Below are 12,614 nucleotides of genomic sequence, written 5' to 3' on the forward strand. Positions count from 1 at the left end.
GGTCCCAGGACCTTCAAGAGACTATTCCCTCCAGCTCCATGGCTCTTAGCTTTGGGTTTCAGGGAGACCCTCTTTTCTTCAGGAACTTGCATTACTGAAGATCAGGGCTTCAGGGCTGGGGTGGGTGCAGAATAACCCTTTCTTGGCACTGACTTAAGACACCAAAGTAATAGGTGTGTTATAAATGTCTAGAGACAAGAGATAGAGGCAATTCCCCCATCCATTTAATCACTTTCCTGCAAGAGCCCCATGGATGGGGCCCACTTCTCTCCCTCTTGGCCCCAATACGGATCCTCACATGTGCCCCAGGCAATCAGTGGGTGGGGAAGGCAATGGGGTATGGTGGTTAGTGGGGGAGGAAGGACGTGTCATTGTTAGAGCAGACGACTAGGAGCCAGATTTCCTGGCTTCCATGCTCAGCTCATCACTGTCGTGAGTCAGAAGACGTGCTAAGGAACACAAGGTATTGCCAGTCCTGGATCCCGCCCCTCCCCCAGCCATGTAAAAACCCAGGCAAGTCACGTTATTTAGCAAAAATGTTTAATCTCTCCTTGATGCGCGTGTTTATTTACAAGTACTAAATCTGAAGAACATTAAAATAGGAAATAGCAGGATATTTACACGGTCGAAGGGTGTCGACCAGCCACACTGGCACAGTTGCTTCAAGTCTGAAACAATCACAACGTTTTCAGGACTCTGTATGTTACTATTAAAGTTCTCGGCCTTTTGCTGTTGGTTTCCCCCCCACTTTCTTAAAGGACAGCTAACTGTGCACGGTGGTTCCTTCAAAGAGAACACAGCTCTGCTTATATCCCCCAGAGCAAGGCCACTCCGCTCCCGTGAGCTGGCCAGCTGCAGAGCAGGCAGTGGGCTCATTCTCAACAGAAGGGTAGAGAGGGGCACTTCCATGGCTTGGCTGCATTTTAAATCTAAAACTGAACCGAACGGAAGTGTGTGAATAGTGTCCCAAATCAGAAGATAACTGAGATGGCAACAGCCACATGGTCATTTCCACCCTTGGCCAATGCAGCATTGATCCCTATGGTCTATTCTCTGACACCAGCATCGGGCAAAGCAGGATCCACCCAAAGTCCAAGGGCTCAGGCTTCCGGGCTGAGAGAAGATGAGGCGGCGTGGGCTCTGGCAAGCATTTCCCTCCCTGTTTTCATTCCCAGCAGGATGTTTTGGAAGAACCTACACAGTCAAAGCCTGCAGAGGTCTCCACTTTGCTGCCCCCATCCCATTCCCATGGTTCCTGTTTGAATAGCACGGTGAAGATCCCAGTTCTGGGGGCAAGAGGGGGGCTCTGAGGCACCAGGCAGAAGTCTGAGCGTGATCAAGCACCCTGGGCGTTAGATGTGAAAGGCTAAAAGTAGCACCTGACAACTTAGCAAACGTGGAGAGTATTAAAAAAAAAGGTCCCTTTCTTAAGAATCTCTCAAGTCATGGAGACGCTGTCTGACCTCACCGACAGCTGGGCCTGGCAGCGATGGGACCACCGTCTCCAAGGTGGGAATGGGCTGGGATGGGTCTTTGGTGGAAGAAACTGATAAACTTCCAAAGCACCTGCCAGAAATGCCACGCCAAGATGAGTGGGGGGAAAGGGGAAGAGAAGGCGGCTGCCCTGCCCTGGGAGCTGCATCTATTCCCGGGACCAGAGTTAATGCCCTTACAGGGAATCCTGGGCTCCATTATCACCATCAGAGGGGCTCATGCCAGCTCAGGCAGATGTGGTGCTCATGTCAGTCAAGCTATAAAAATACCAATATCCTGTTACACACCAGCGTGGACCTGCGCTCACTTCTTTCCTGCTATTTAAAACAGCGGCCCGGGTCTCCCTTCCTTCTCAACTGGCTCCTCCTGCCTGATTCATTGAGGCCAATGATTAGGGCTGGTGACCTCACAATTTGTCAGCACAAGGGTGGGGGGGGGCGGGGTGATGAATGACTCAGGCAGACTGATTGGAAAGGAGAAATGCAGATAGGAGCTGGGTCCCTACAGCAATGAAGGGAGGAAGTCACACAGGAGCTCGCTCCCAATGGCTGGAAGGTCAGGTAGACGTGCAGGCAGGCTGAACTGCACTCTCCTGATCTGAACTGAGTCCCTCTCTAGCTGAGATAGACCTGCATCTCAACTTTGGATGCAGATCTGAATCGAGATTTCACTGTTCCCCTCATCCCCGTCTCTAGCGTAGCTAAACCAAAACCCATGTCCAGAATGCCTTTGGGCTCACACCCATATATACCTTCTATCTCATTAAAAACCATGTGCAGTGTAATTACAGCCTAGAAACTGTCTACATTAAAATCGTCTTGAGGATCTAAAAACAACTGGTTACTGATTCAAGTCATTCTTGGGCTAAAGATAATAAAGCAGCCTCACCACAGAAATGCCCTTCCCACTAATGTGGATTATTACGGCCAGGATACCACGGTGATGTGTGTAAATTCCTAGCCAGGTTGGTGGCACTGGCCTTGAACATGTTTCAACCAGTGCTACACAGCAAGAAGGAGAAACGGGAAAAACTTTAGATCAACGTGCCCTCGTCTCTCTTCAAAAACACTGATTTCAATGAAGCTCTGCCCATTTACATCAGCTGAGGATCTGGCTTTCATTTTCTAAAGTAGCCACAAAGCAATTTTTCATGGCCCACAGCCCAGTTTCACTTGAGGATTCCTTCCCTCTCGCAACTGCTGAAGGAGATCCCAAGAGAGCAAGCGAAACAGATGTTGCCTCTTTCGGGGGCCCGCTGGCACACAGCTGTCCTTTAAGGGTCTTTGAGTACCATTTTGAGAAGTAAACCGTTGAAGTCAAATTAATTTTTGTCTTTGATGAGAAAGTGACAAATTAATTCCAAAATGTAAAAGAAAAGGTCTAAACGAACCTCTAGTATTCAACACTTGCAGTTTTTTGTTTTTGTTCCTTAAAAAGTTCAACTCAGACTAAAATCTAGCACAGTCATGCAACAGCCCACAGGTCCCACAACTCTGGAGATGGCTCAGGTTGGGTTGGGTATTTATTTTATCATTTTTTTATTATTTTTTTTTTGTTTTTGTTTTTTGTTGTTTTATTTTTTTAAATCTTCTCCTCTTCTTCTTTAATTCAAAAAACAAAATTACAACGTAATTAGAGATGTGCAGGCTTCAAAAGATTGTTCTGCTTGGTGAGAAATGCTTGGAAATTTCTTCCAGATCATTTGGTATTTTCCACTGGCTGTGTAAATCCATTTAATATTTAATATTGGTTTGTTTCTCCTTCAGTTAACTATACAGCACCCCACTGGGGCACAAGAATTAGATTGTAACCACATATATATATATATATATATACACACACTATTTTTTTTAATTAAAAACTTCATTATTTTCCCCCCTCCGCCCCTTATTTGCAATCTAAGGGAATGGACAGAAACCGAGCCGGTGTTTTTTAAATTTTCAGTAGCCCACCTCTGGCATGGTGTGGGCCCCTCCTTGGCCCAGGCAGCAATGTAGATTCGCAGTACTGTATGCAAAAGAAAACTGTAAGTTTATAGAAGGTTTTGGTCACCTGCTCTGAGTCTGGGCAGCGGCTCGGCACCTTTGTTTCTTTAAATAATAAAGCCATGAGGATCTGACATGCCAAGCAGAGGCTTCCAAAGGAGATGGATCCCTGGGTTTCCAGTGAAATGAGAGAATGCAACAATCACCCAGGAAGACAGAGCAGGGGGCGGGGGAGAGTGAGAGGGGAAGAAAGAGTAAGGAGAGGGGAAAGAGAGGTACATTCTGGGCAGAAACCCAGTGAGATCCCAGCCTGGGTTTGGTTTCCTGGGGTCTAGGGAGCAGGCCAAGTCAGAATGCTTTGTCTCCTCACCTAGCTCTCAGTGGGCTAATGAAGGCTAAAAGGAGAATTCTCAGGTGCTTTGTAAAACACTCGTTCCACAAGGAGGGGGCTGGAAATCAGCCCTGTGGAATTCCAGGGCCCTTTCCAACCATGGCTGGGTGATGCCACGCGAGGGCTCTGGTAGGACATACAGGCACTGGGTGGTTGTATGTGTACACACACAGCGGAGGTATGAGCTACGTGTAGCACCACCAAAATACAGCGCAACATGGCAGCCACAGCAGAAACCCCCCAATCCCTCCTACCCTACCTTTCACGCTGTCTCCTGATGATCTATCAGAGGGTTTTCTATTGCGTCCTTCACCCTAGTATCTGAGCATATAACTATCTGGATAACTAGCATCACCACTGTGTGAGCTGTGCACAGACACGCCATGCACACACTCTTGCTCCTGGGGCTTGGGAACGGCAGCGTGAGTGGTGCCTGCCCCCTGTTTTGTTAAATCAGCGCATGGCAAGCTCATCGAACGGCTTAGTTTACAGAACCCTCTCCAACCTTTTGTGCCAACGGCTCCTGACAGCGAACACAGTAGCAGCAGGAATCTGAGACAGCCTAGTACGCGGGGAATTCAGATCTGGAGAGCTACGGCAATCACCACTCAGGGTTTGCCCCCTTAGCCTGTAACCAACCACACACAAGGCTGGACGTTTTCTTTTTCTGCTTTCCTTCCATCCGAGGTTACGGCCCGTACATCCCTCTGCCCCAGGTGGCTGCTCCGGAACCAGTGCAGCTACCGAGAAAAGCCTTATATGGCATCACTGGTCTCTGAAAGATTTCTGCAGAGAAATAAGGATCTAAACCATTTCCCCAGGTGACCCGGGCCCTTCCCTTACCTCAGCACAAAAAGAGGACCGAGAAAAACGGTCAAAATTCCAGGGCCGCCCCCATGCCCCACATCCTCTTCCCCTTTCCTGGGATTGGTTAGGCCTAACCTGAAACAAATCCACTGATGTAACTCCAGACAAAAAAGCTTGTAATGGGACTGCTAGGCGGCAGTGGGTTAAGACTTAGTTACAGCAGAGTGGCAGGCAGACAGCTCCCCGCACCTCACACCTAGCTCCTTGCTAAAAAAAAGGGTATGTTGGACTACTGTCTCCAACTGCTTTAAATGTGGGAGCCTGCTTGGTAGTGCTGGGAGAACCCTGGGATTGTAGAGGTTTCGGAGCCCGGCTGGACTGTGAGCCAGCTGCCATCAGTGACTTCATTAAGGCTGCTTTAAAGGACACCAAGAGCTGCAAATGTGCTGAGATGCTCAGCACCTCAGGCCGTTGGGGGGCGTCAGAAGGAAGGGAGGCAAAGCCGGGCAGGATGCCAAAGCCCCATGCTGACACTCCCTTCCTGCTATCCCTGTTTGGTTCTGAAAGCCCTTTGCTCCTAATACACTTGGATGTAGCGCAAGCTCTCAAGCTTCCAGAACATCAACCACCCCACTACAGTCATCTACCTGCACTTGGAGTCATGGAGATGCCCATTTGAAAGGTCTGTTTTCAACGGCTTCCCAGCCTGAAAGGTCCCTGAGGGCTTCTCCATGGCCCAGACACCCCTCACAGCACCGACCGCCACCAGGGAATGCTGCCGGGAAACTCCCCTTTCACAAGAGAGGATGGAGCACAAGCTCTGGCTATAAAGAGCTCAACGATTCTCCTCCTTCATCTGCTTGTCCTGCCCCACGCAGAAATAGCAACATGCAAATAAAAACAAGGATGAAGTCGACACCACGCCACGCCACTCCCCCGCCACGATTCACAGCATCGGCCGATCCCTGGGGAAAGGCCCCTTAGATCGTCTCCCCTCTCTGTTCTTCCTCCTCTTGGATTGTGACCTTCGGACACCACTTAAGCAGCATGTAAATTAGAGCTGATTCAGCTAACAAAACATCCTGTTTTGCTTTCTGCACTAAACAACATTCAAATCAAACATGGCACAGGACAAATTTTCTGAACTACCGCAAGGTTATGGGACTTGTCTCCCACTCCCCGCCCACCCCCACCCTTCTCCTTCCAGAATCGGTCCTTTGAGTGATTTTTTTAACCCCCCCTTTTTTTTGTTTGTTTGTTGCAAAATTTAGAACCTCCCTTCCCCTCCCCCTTTGTGTTATACTTTGTTTTAATTAAAAATGTTTTTGTTTCTCTCTTGTAAATTGTGCAAATATAGCAGTTAACACTAATGGCAGAAGGCCAGAGAGCTGGGGTGGGGAGGGGAGAGAGAGAGAGAGAGAGAGCGAGAGAAGGGATATGGGTGGAGAGCTGGGAGGCAGGTGGGGAGGAAGGGGGAGCGAGTCAAGTACAGAAAAAAGAAAAGCCCCGCCCACCCTCCCTGCGCTAAAAATAACAACATCAGACATGTTGCCCTAGAAGTTAGTGCAGTCCTGACCCTCCAGCCTCCATCACCAGATCGGGGACATGCCCCCAGGCGAAGCAGCTGTGCTGGGTGCGCTGCAAGCTCCCTGCAGTTCTTCTCGGCTCCTTTGCACTCCTGCCCACACCGTCCCTTTTGCAAGGTCTCTGGATAGGTCTGATTGGATTGGGTGTGATACGGTGGTAGGTTTCCTGGTTCGTTTGTGTTAAGAGTTTCGAGACGCGGCGGGCTCCGCGTGTCCATTTGGCTCAGGACCCAAAGTACTCTGCTGCTGCCGCTTGCTGGCCTCTCTCTTGTGGTATCCACTGCTGGAAAGCTGTCCGGGCGGCCTCGGCCTTTTCAGCTGCTTAGGGCCATTGTGTCAATTGCCTGCTCCAGTTTACTCCTCAGCCGTTGCCTTCGGGCCTGTTCATCTTTCTCTAAAGCAGCTAAAATCTGGCAGGGGAGAAAAGAGAGGGGAAAGGATGAGAAAAGGTGGTACTGTTACCTGCAACCTAGAAAGAGAAGATGGGAAAAGAACGCAGGTCCACCAATGCCACCACGGCTTCCAGGAGGGAGTTGTCAGCCCTCACTAACAGGCAAGGTAAAACACACTGCTGCGTTCATTGCGAGCACCGCCTCACTAGGAAGATAGGGCTAATGATGGGAATTCAGAGAAAAGCAACAAAATCTGATCAGAGGTGGGAGAGACTGATCTAGGGGGAGTTATTAAAATAGCTAAATATGGGCTAAGCCAGTGGTTCTCCAGCAGGGGTACGCAGAGGTCGTCCAGATGTCATCTAGATATTTGCCTAGTTTTACAACAGGCTACATGAAAAGCACTAGTGAAGTCAGTGCAAACTAAAATTTCATACCGACAATGACTCGCTTATACTGCTCTATCTACTATATCAGGGGTTCTCAACCTGGGGGGGTCACGATTTATTGTATAATTGTATGGTAAAAATGAGAAAGTAAGCCATGTGACAGTAATAGCATGGTTGTGACACTTCTGTATTTTATGTCCGATTTTGTAAGCAAGTAGTTTTTAAAAGTGAGGTGAAACTTGGGGTACACAAATCAGCCTCCTGAAAGGGGTACAGAAGTCTGGAAAGATTGAGAACCACTGGGCTAAGCAACCGCTAAGGGGAAAAGCATATGAAAAAAGCATGGGGGGTCTAAAGCCCGAGGATGGAGAGAAATGATTTAGCATGAGCTTATGACTAGGAGGAAATCAAGACTGAATTTTCCGTTTTTTCAACATCAGGAAGAACTTCCGGAGAGTAAGATCCATCCTCCTGTGAAATAGCCTTCTAAGGGAAGCCCAGTCCAAGGGGATGTGTCAGACTAGACTTCACAAAGCACTAAAAAATGTCAATAGGGACCAATTCCAGCTTTCGTCACATACCAAGGGCCATGAGGTGGTAACAACTCTGACCAAGATTTTCAAAAGTAACTAGCTATTGTGGGTGCCTTAATTTGGGGATGCCCAGTTTAGGGCACCTTAGAAAGACCCGATTTTCAGACAGCGGATGCACAGCGCATTTTGAAAATCAGGTCCCTTTAAGGTGTCTCAATCAGACATCTACAATCTCTAGTCATGTCTGAAAATCTTGCCTTTTCCATGTGTCTATTTAAATCCCTGGATTTTGGCTGATGTATTTGATTTTATTAATAAGGAGCTCGGGATAACATTGTTGAGTTGGTGGTTGATTAGAAGACATGCTAGCCAACACAGACATCACTGATCTGTCTGTCTAGGGGATTGTTTTATTTAACTTCCCAATCTGATCAAATGAATAGAGCGTCTGTCTGTATGCAGCTGCCACAGAACAGAATTCCCAGCTATGAAATGAGGGGCCCCAAAAGGCTCGGGACCAGCTTCAATGACGCCATGTGAACCCAGAGCAACTCAGCTGAAGACATGGAGTAGCTCTGGATTTTCAGCAGTGTAGCCAAGATCAGAATCTGGCCTTAGGATACCTCTACACCACAGACACTATACTGGCCTAGCAACGCCGGCATAGCTCCACAGTGCTGACAGAAGGAGTTTTGCTGTCACCATAGGAACACCTCCCCAATGAAGTTAGCCATGTTGATGGAAGCCCTCTTCCATTGACACGGCTGTGTCTACTCTGCGGTTTTTGCTGGTATAGGTGCGTTGGTCAGGGGTGTGGTTTATGCCAATGTCACTTTTCAGCGTAGACCAAGCCATCGAGTGCTCGTCTTAGTGTGAGACTGGTCAGCATTGACGCAGGCTGGCTCAGCCAGTGGGTCAGCTGAACCAGTCTGACTGAGAACTGGTTCAGACAGTCACCCAAATCTCAAAGGGAACCAGTACCAAGCCCTGTATTGGTATTATTTGTGCTGCAGTAGCTGCTGGATGCCACAGTCAGGTTCAGGGACCTGATGTGCTGCGCACAGTACAAACACGTGGGAAGACACATGGCCCGGCCCTGAAGAGCTTACAGTCTAACCTGGGAGCAAATGTGACAGCTGGCAGCATAGGCAATGCCTCATCTGTCTCCCCAGTGTTCTGCACAGGCCTCAAGTAAGGTGCAAACAAAAGTTACAGGAGACAAGGAAACAGCCCCGAGGAAACAGCAGCACAGGGTGGGGTTTGCCCCACCACCTTCAGCTTCAATAACCTTCAGGTAACATTTCACCTGCCTTTATTTCTCAGGGCATAGCTGCCTCTGCATGTGTGGGACTCAGCCAGGACAGGAGACAGGATTGTCCTAACAAGGCTATTGTTCTGCTGGTATTTCCAGGCTGCCATTAGCTAAGAAACACTGGAAACCTTTCAAAAGAGCCTGCTCTCCAAATGCTGACCCAGCAGCTTCTGAGGGTGCACGGAGCAGCCACGCAGCTGGGTGCTTCTCCAAACTCACAGGCCTTTCATGGCTTCTCAGCGGCAAGCCCCCTGGCTAGAGTTTGTCTAACTGCGTTTCCGCCAATGACAACTCTGCTGAGGAGTAGAGATGAGGCACTTGGCACTGTGGGAGCGACGCAGGCAGACATTCAGGCATGCGGCCTCAGCAACGTCTGCCTCAGTCAATGGGAAGCCACACTGCTATGCAGGAGAAGTGCTCGCAACATTGCAAACATCAGACAACGGGATTTCTCCATTGGAATCTCATTTCGCTAAACAAACTCGTCTTTTGGTGACAGATCAGAGGATGGGAGGGGCACATTTCTCTGGTATTTACATGAACTGGGACATTACTAAAGGCACAGGGAGAGGTTGGGGGGCTGAAGGCAAGAGTCAGCATGGTGAGGGAGGGGTAATGGACGCATAAAAGAGGGGTAATAGCTCGTCTACCCATCACCCAGGAGTCTGAAGCGCTGAGTCCAACTAGCTAACATTGTGCCACCAGACACAGAACAGTGGATTTAAAAACAAACCTGACAGAAATCCTGTCTCCCCAGGTAAGTTTGTCAGGAGACCAAATTTTTTGCAATTAAATGTCAAGGCATCCGTCAAAGGGGATTTGATTAACCATTTCATTGGCTGCATAATTGGAAACAAACTGTTGTATAATTAACAGACTTACTAGGAGGCAGGCAAAAGTCCATCACAAACCCTACAGGTAACTCCTTAATAGGGAAATCAGCTCTTTTTGATTAAAAGTCGCTGCAGCGCCCTGCAGCTTTCCAGCACTGAGCACACAGGACGTGCTGTGGGGAATATGCAGCGCTGGATGCTGGGAGACTCAGGGTCTCAGCGTGCATCTCAGTGCAGTGCAGGTGATTCCAGTCAGTCTGGCCTAGTAGCCAGCCCTGGGCAGTGGCCTATAGCTGACTTCAGATAAGGATGAAATTACCCCTCCTGCAGTGCACCTAACCAAGTGCTCAATCCAGCAAGATGCTGAATACTCGACTTCGGTGTGAATTGGGGGTGTTCAGTACCTGTCAGGATCAGACCCTGGCTGAGATACTATAGCATGAGGAGAAAAATTCCTCCCCAAGATTCACTTACGTCCTGAGGGGATGCAGCCACAAAAGATACCGAGAGTCATGAAAGGCTCCTCCAGCGCTCTTCCAAATCTTGCCATGGTTCTTGGCTGCCCATTAATTTGGTTTAGTGACCTTTTGTTCCCAGATTATGGGACGGGGCCTCCTGGGTTTTCACTGTACTCTTTGGAATTATTGTTCTTAGGAGGACATCCAACCTACCTAACATCCAAAACCAGAGCTGAAAGCATGCGGCACAAAGTGGGCATTTGTAGAGGGGATGTAACTTTCTGACTATTTCCATCCTGATTCAAACTCTGGGACTGTTCATCCCATCAAGTCAAATCTTGAAGCTGGACTTTAGAAAGGGCTGCTTAGTTTCATGGCCACCAAGAGCAACATTTGTAGTTCTGCTCCACAAGAGTGCCAGCTAATCACTTGTGACACTCAGGAAGAAATCTCCCCTATGTGCATGCCACAATTAGCCAGGTACACTACAAGGGTTTTATTTGCTTTCCTTTGAAGCATCAGCTATAGGCCAAACCTGGAGGCAGAATAGAAGCCTTGATGGGCTCATAGTCATATCCAGTTGCATACTCTATAATCTCAATATACACGTCCCTTCTATTAACCAGACCAGCCTCTAGATGGCACCAACGCACCTTATACCCAACCACCCCTAAATATTCATCTGGCAGTCAAAAAACACGTTTCTTAAAGGCATCTGAATCAGAATTGGACAGGATCAGACAGAGAATATGAATCTGAGTCTAGTCCCCTGTACCCACCTCACCGCTGCCTCTCCTGATAAGAGAACAGTTTATCATTGAAGTCTGAGAGTGCTGAAAGATTCACAACCTGCCTTCTCTTTATTTGATTATCTGTTATCTTGTTGTCCTTATGGAAAACAACACAGCAAAAAGAAATCCATGCAGAGTATAAAGAGAGATACATGCCTGTCACCTGCTGTAAGGAGCCGGGACCAGTGATTATGAAGATGCAAGTACCCAAATGAAAATTAATTATGATTTTCATTCACAGCCAATGACAGCATATTACTGCACTGAACAACAGGAAAAATGATTCTCTCCCATTTCGCATCAAAGAGGGTGCAATCGGGCTGCATGTAATTGTGCTTAATGAATGAAAACAAACAAAGGGAACAGCTGCGATTTATTAATCCCATTACGAATAATAAAAGAAGTTCCTGAGAGCTAAGAACACACTAGTGGTGCTTTCAGAGTGGGCTATGGGGGAACATTCAACAGATGCCAGACTGCAGTGAACTGGCAAGAACACAGGTTGGCTACTCACCATGCATCTTCAAAGAGCAGCTCGTTAATATCACACCTCCGCCTGCACCTCCCCGACAACTCTCACACAGTGGCTGGCTTGTGGTTGGTTTTTGAGGCTTAGGTGACTTTTGGTGCTGATGAAAGCCTGACGGCTGAGGAGCCAGGTACAGGGCTGGCAGGTGTTACGAAATGCTTCTCCCCACACCTCTGCCAATGCATTTCAACCCAGACCGCTCCCAGCTCTGCCAATGTGTAACAGCCCTCACTTGCAGCAGACCCTGTCACCCCAAAACTGGGCTCTCCCCACACAGCTCTGCTATTGCTCCTAAACTTAACCTATAGCACCCCTTGTAATCTGTTCTGCTCTACCTTGTCCCACAGCACTCTTGGCTACCTGTCTACTGATGGCCCTCACCTCTTCCTGGCTCTCTCACGGCTTAGACACCCTGTCTCTCTCAGGAGACAATGCAGCAGCTTGGGGCAAAGGCTTTTTATCTAAACAAACCACTACTCAAACACAAGTTTTCACTCTGCTTTATTGGGCCAATAAAATCTAGGTTATGTTTTTATAGATATACAACAGTTATATATTTTATTGCTTTAATAAAGTATTGCAGAGTGTGTTTGAATAGTGCTTTATGAAGTTAATTTGTACAATTTACAACAGATGGGTTTTTAACCACTCTTGTCAATATTTGAAGAGGCCTATTGGCATGGACACCTTATCCCTCCAAGTGCACCCCTGGGATTGCGAGCAAGGTGACTTGGGTACCTTCATGGGTTCTGCTGTGCTATGGGATCATTTACAGCAGGTGGGGAAGAGGGAGAGAAGGCGGTGAGATGAGATGAGGCAGACTGGAGTTCAAATCCTGACTTCATTCACATGGGAAAGGAGTTTAGCAGTTTCCCATGCTACTTGCCAGAGGAAATATGAGTACAAAACAATACCCTTATCAGAATGTATGCTCAGGAAAGGCCCAGGACTGGAGGAGCTGCTGCAGGTTGGGATGGAGGGGTATCAGAAGAGCAGATGGGCGAGTGCCCGTGATAAGAACAGCATGAAGAGCTGCTGGTCATCTCTAGAGTGGAATAACAAGGTCAGGAGTGAAGAGAGCAGTCGGGAAAAGCTTGAGACCCACCTCCTTTCA

The 12,614-nt window shown here is 48.2% G+C and overlaps 1 protein-coding gene across 5 annotated transcripts in view; it reads right to left on the reverse strand.

Annotated features, from left to right (window-relative positions):
• Nucleotides 1-523: 523 nt before the first annotated feature.
• Nucleotides 524-12,614, reverse strand: part of PLXNA1 (plexin A1) — a 327,351-nt gene continuing 315,260 nt past the window's right edge. For all 5 annotated transcript variants that reach the window (XM_034777199.1, XM_034777200.1, XM_034777202.1 and 2 more), the window contains exon 32: nt 524-6,673. In XM_034777199.1, the coding sequence (XP_034633090.1) occupies nt 6,578-6,673 (96 nt within the window). In that variant the 3' untranslated portion in view covers nt 524-6,577. The remainder of the gene's footprint in view (nt 6,674-12,614) is intronic.

Source organism: Trachemys scripta, chromosome 7 (assembly GCF_013100865.1).
Source record: "Trachemys scripta elegans isolate TJP31775 chromosome 7, CAS_Tse_1.0, whole genome shotgun sequence".
Taxonomy (NCBI): Eukaryota; Metazoa; Chordata; order Testudines; family Emydidae; genus Trachemys; species Trachemys scripta.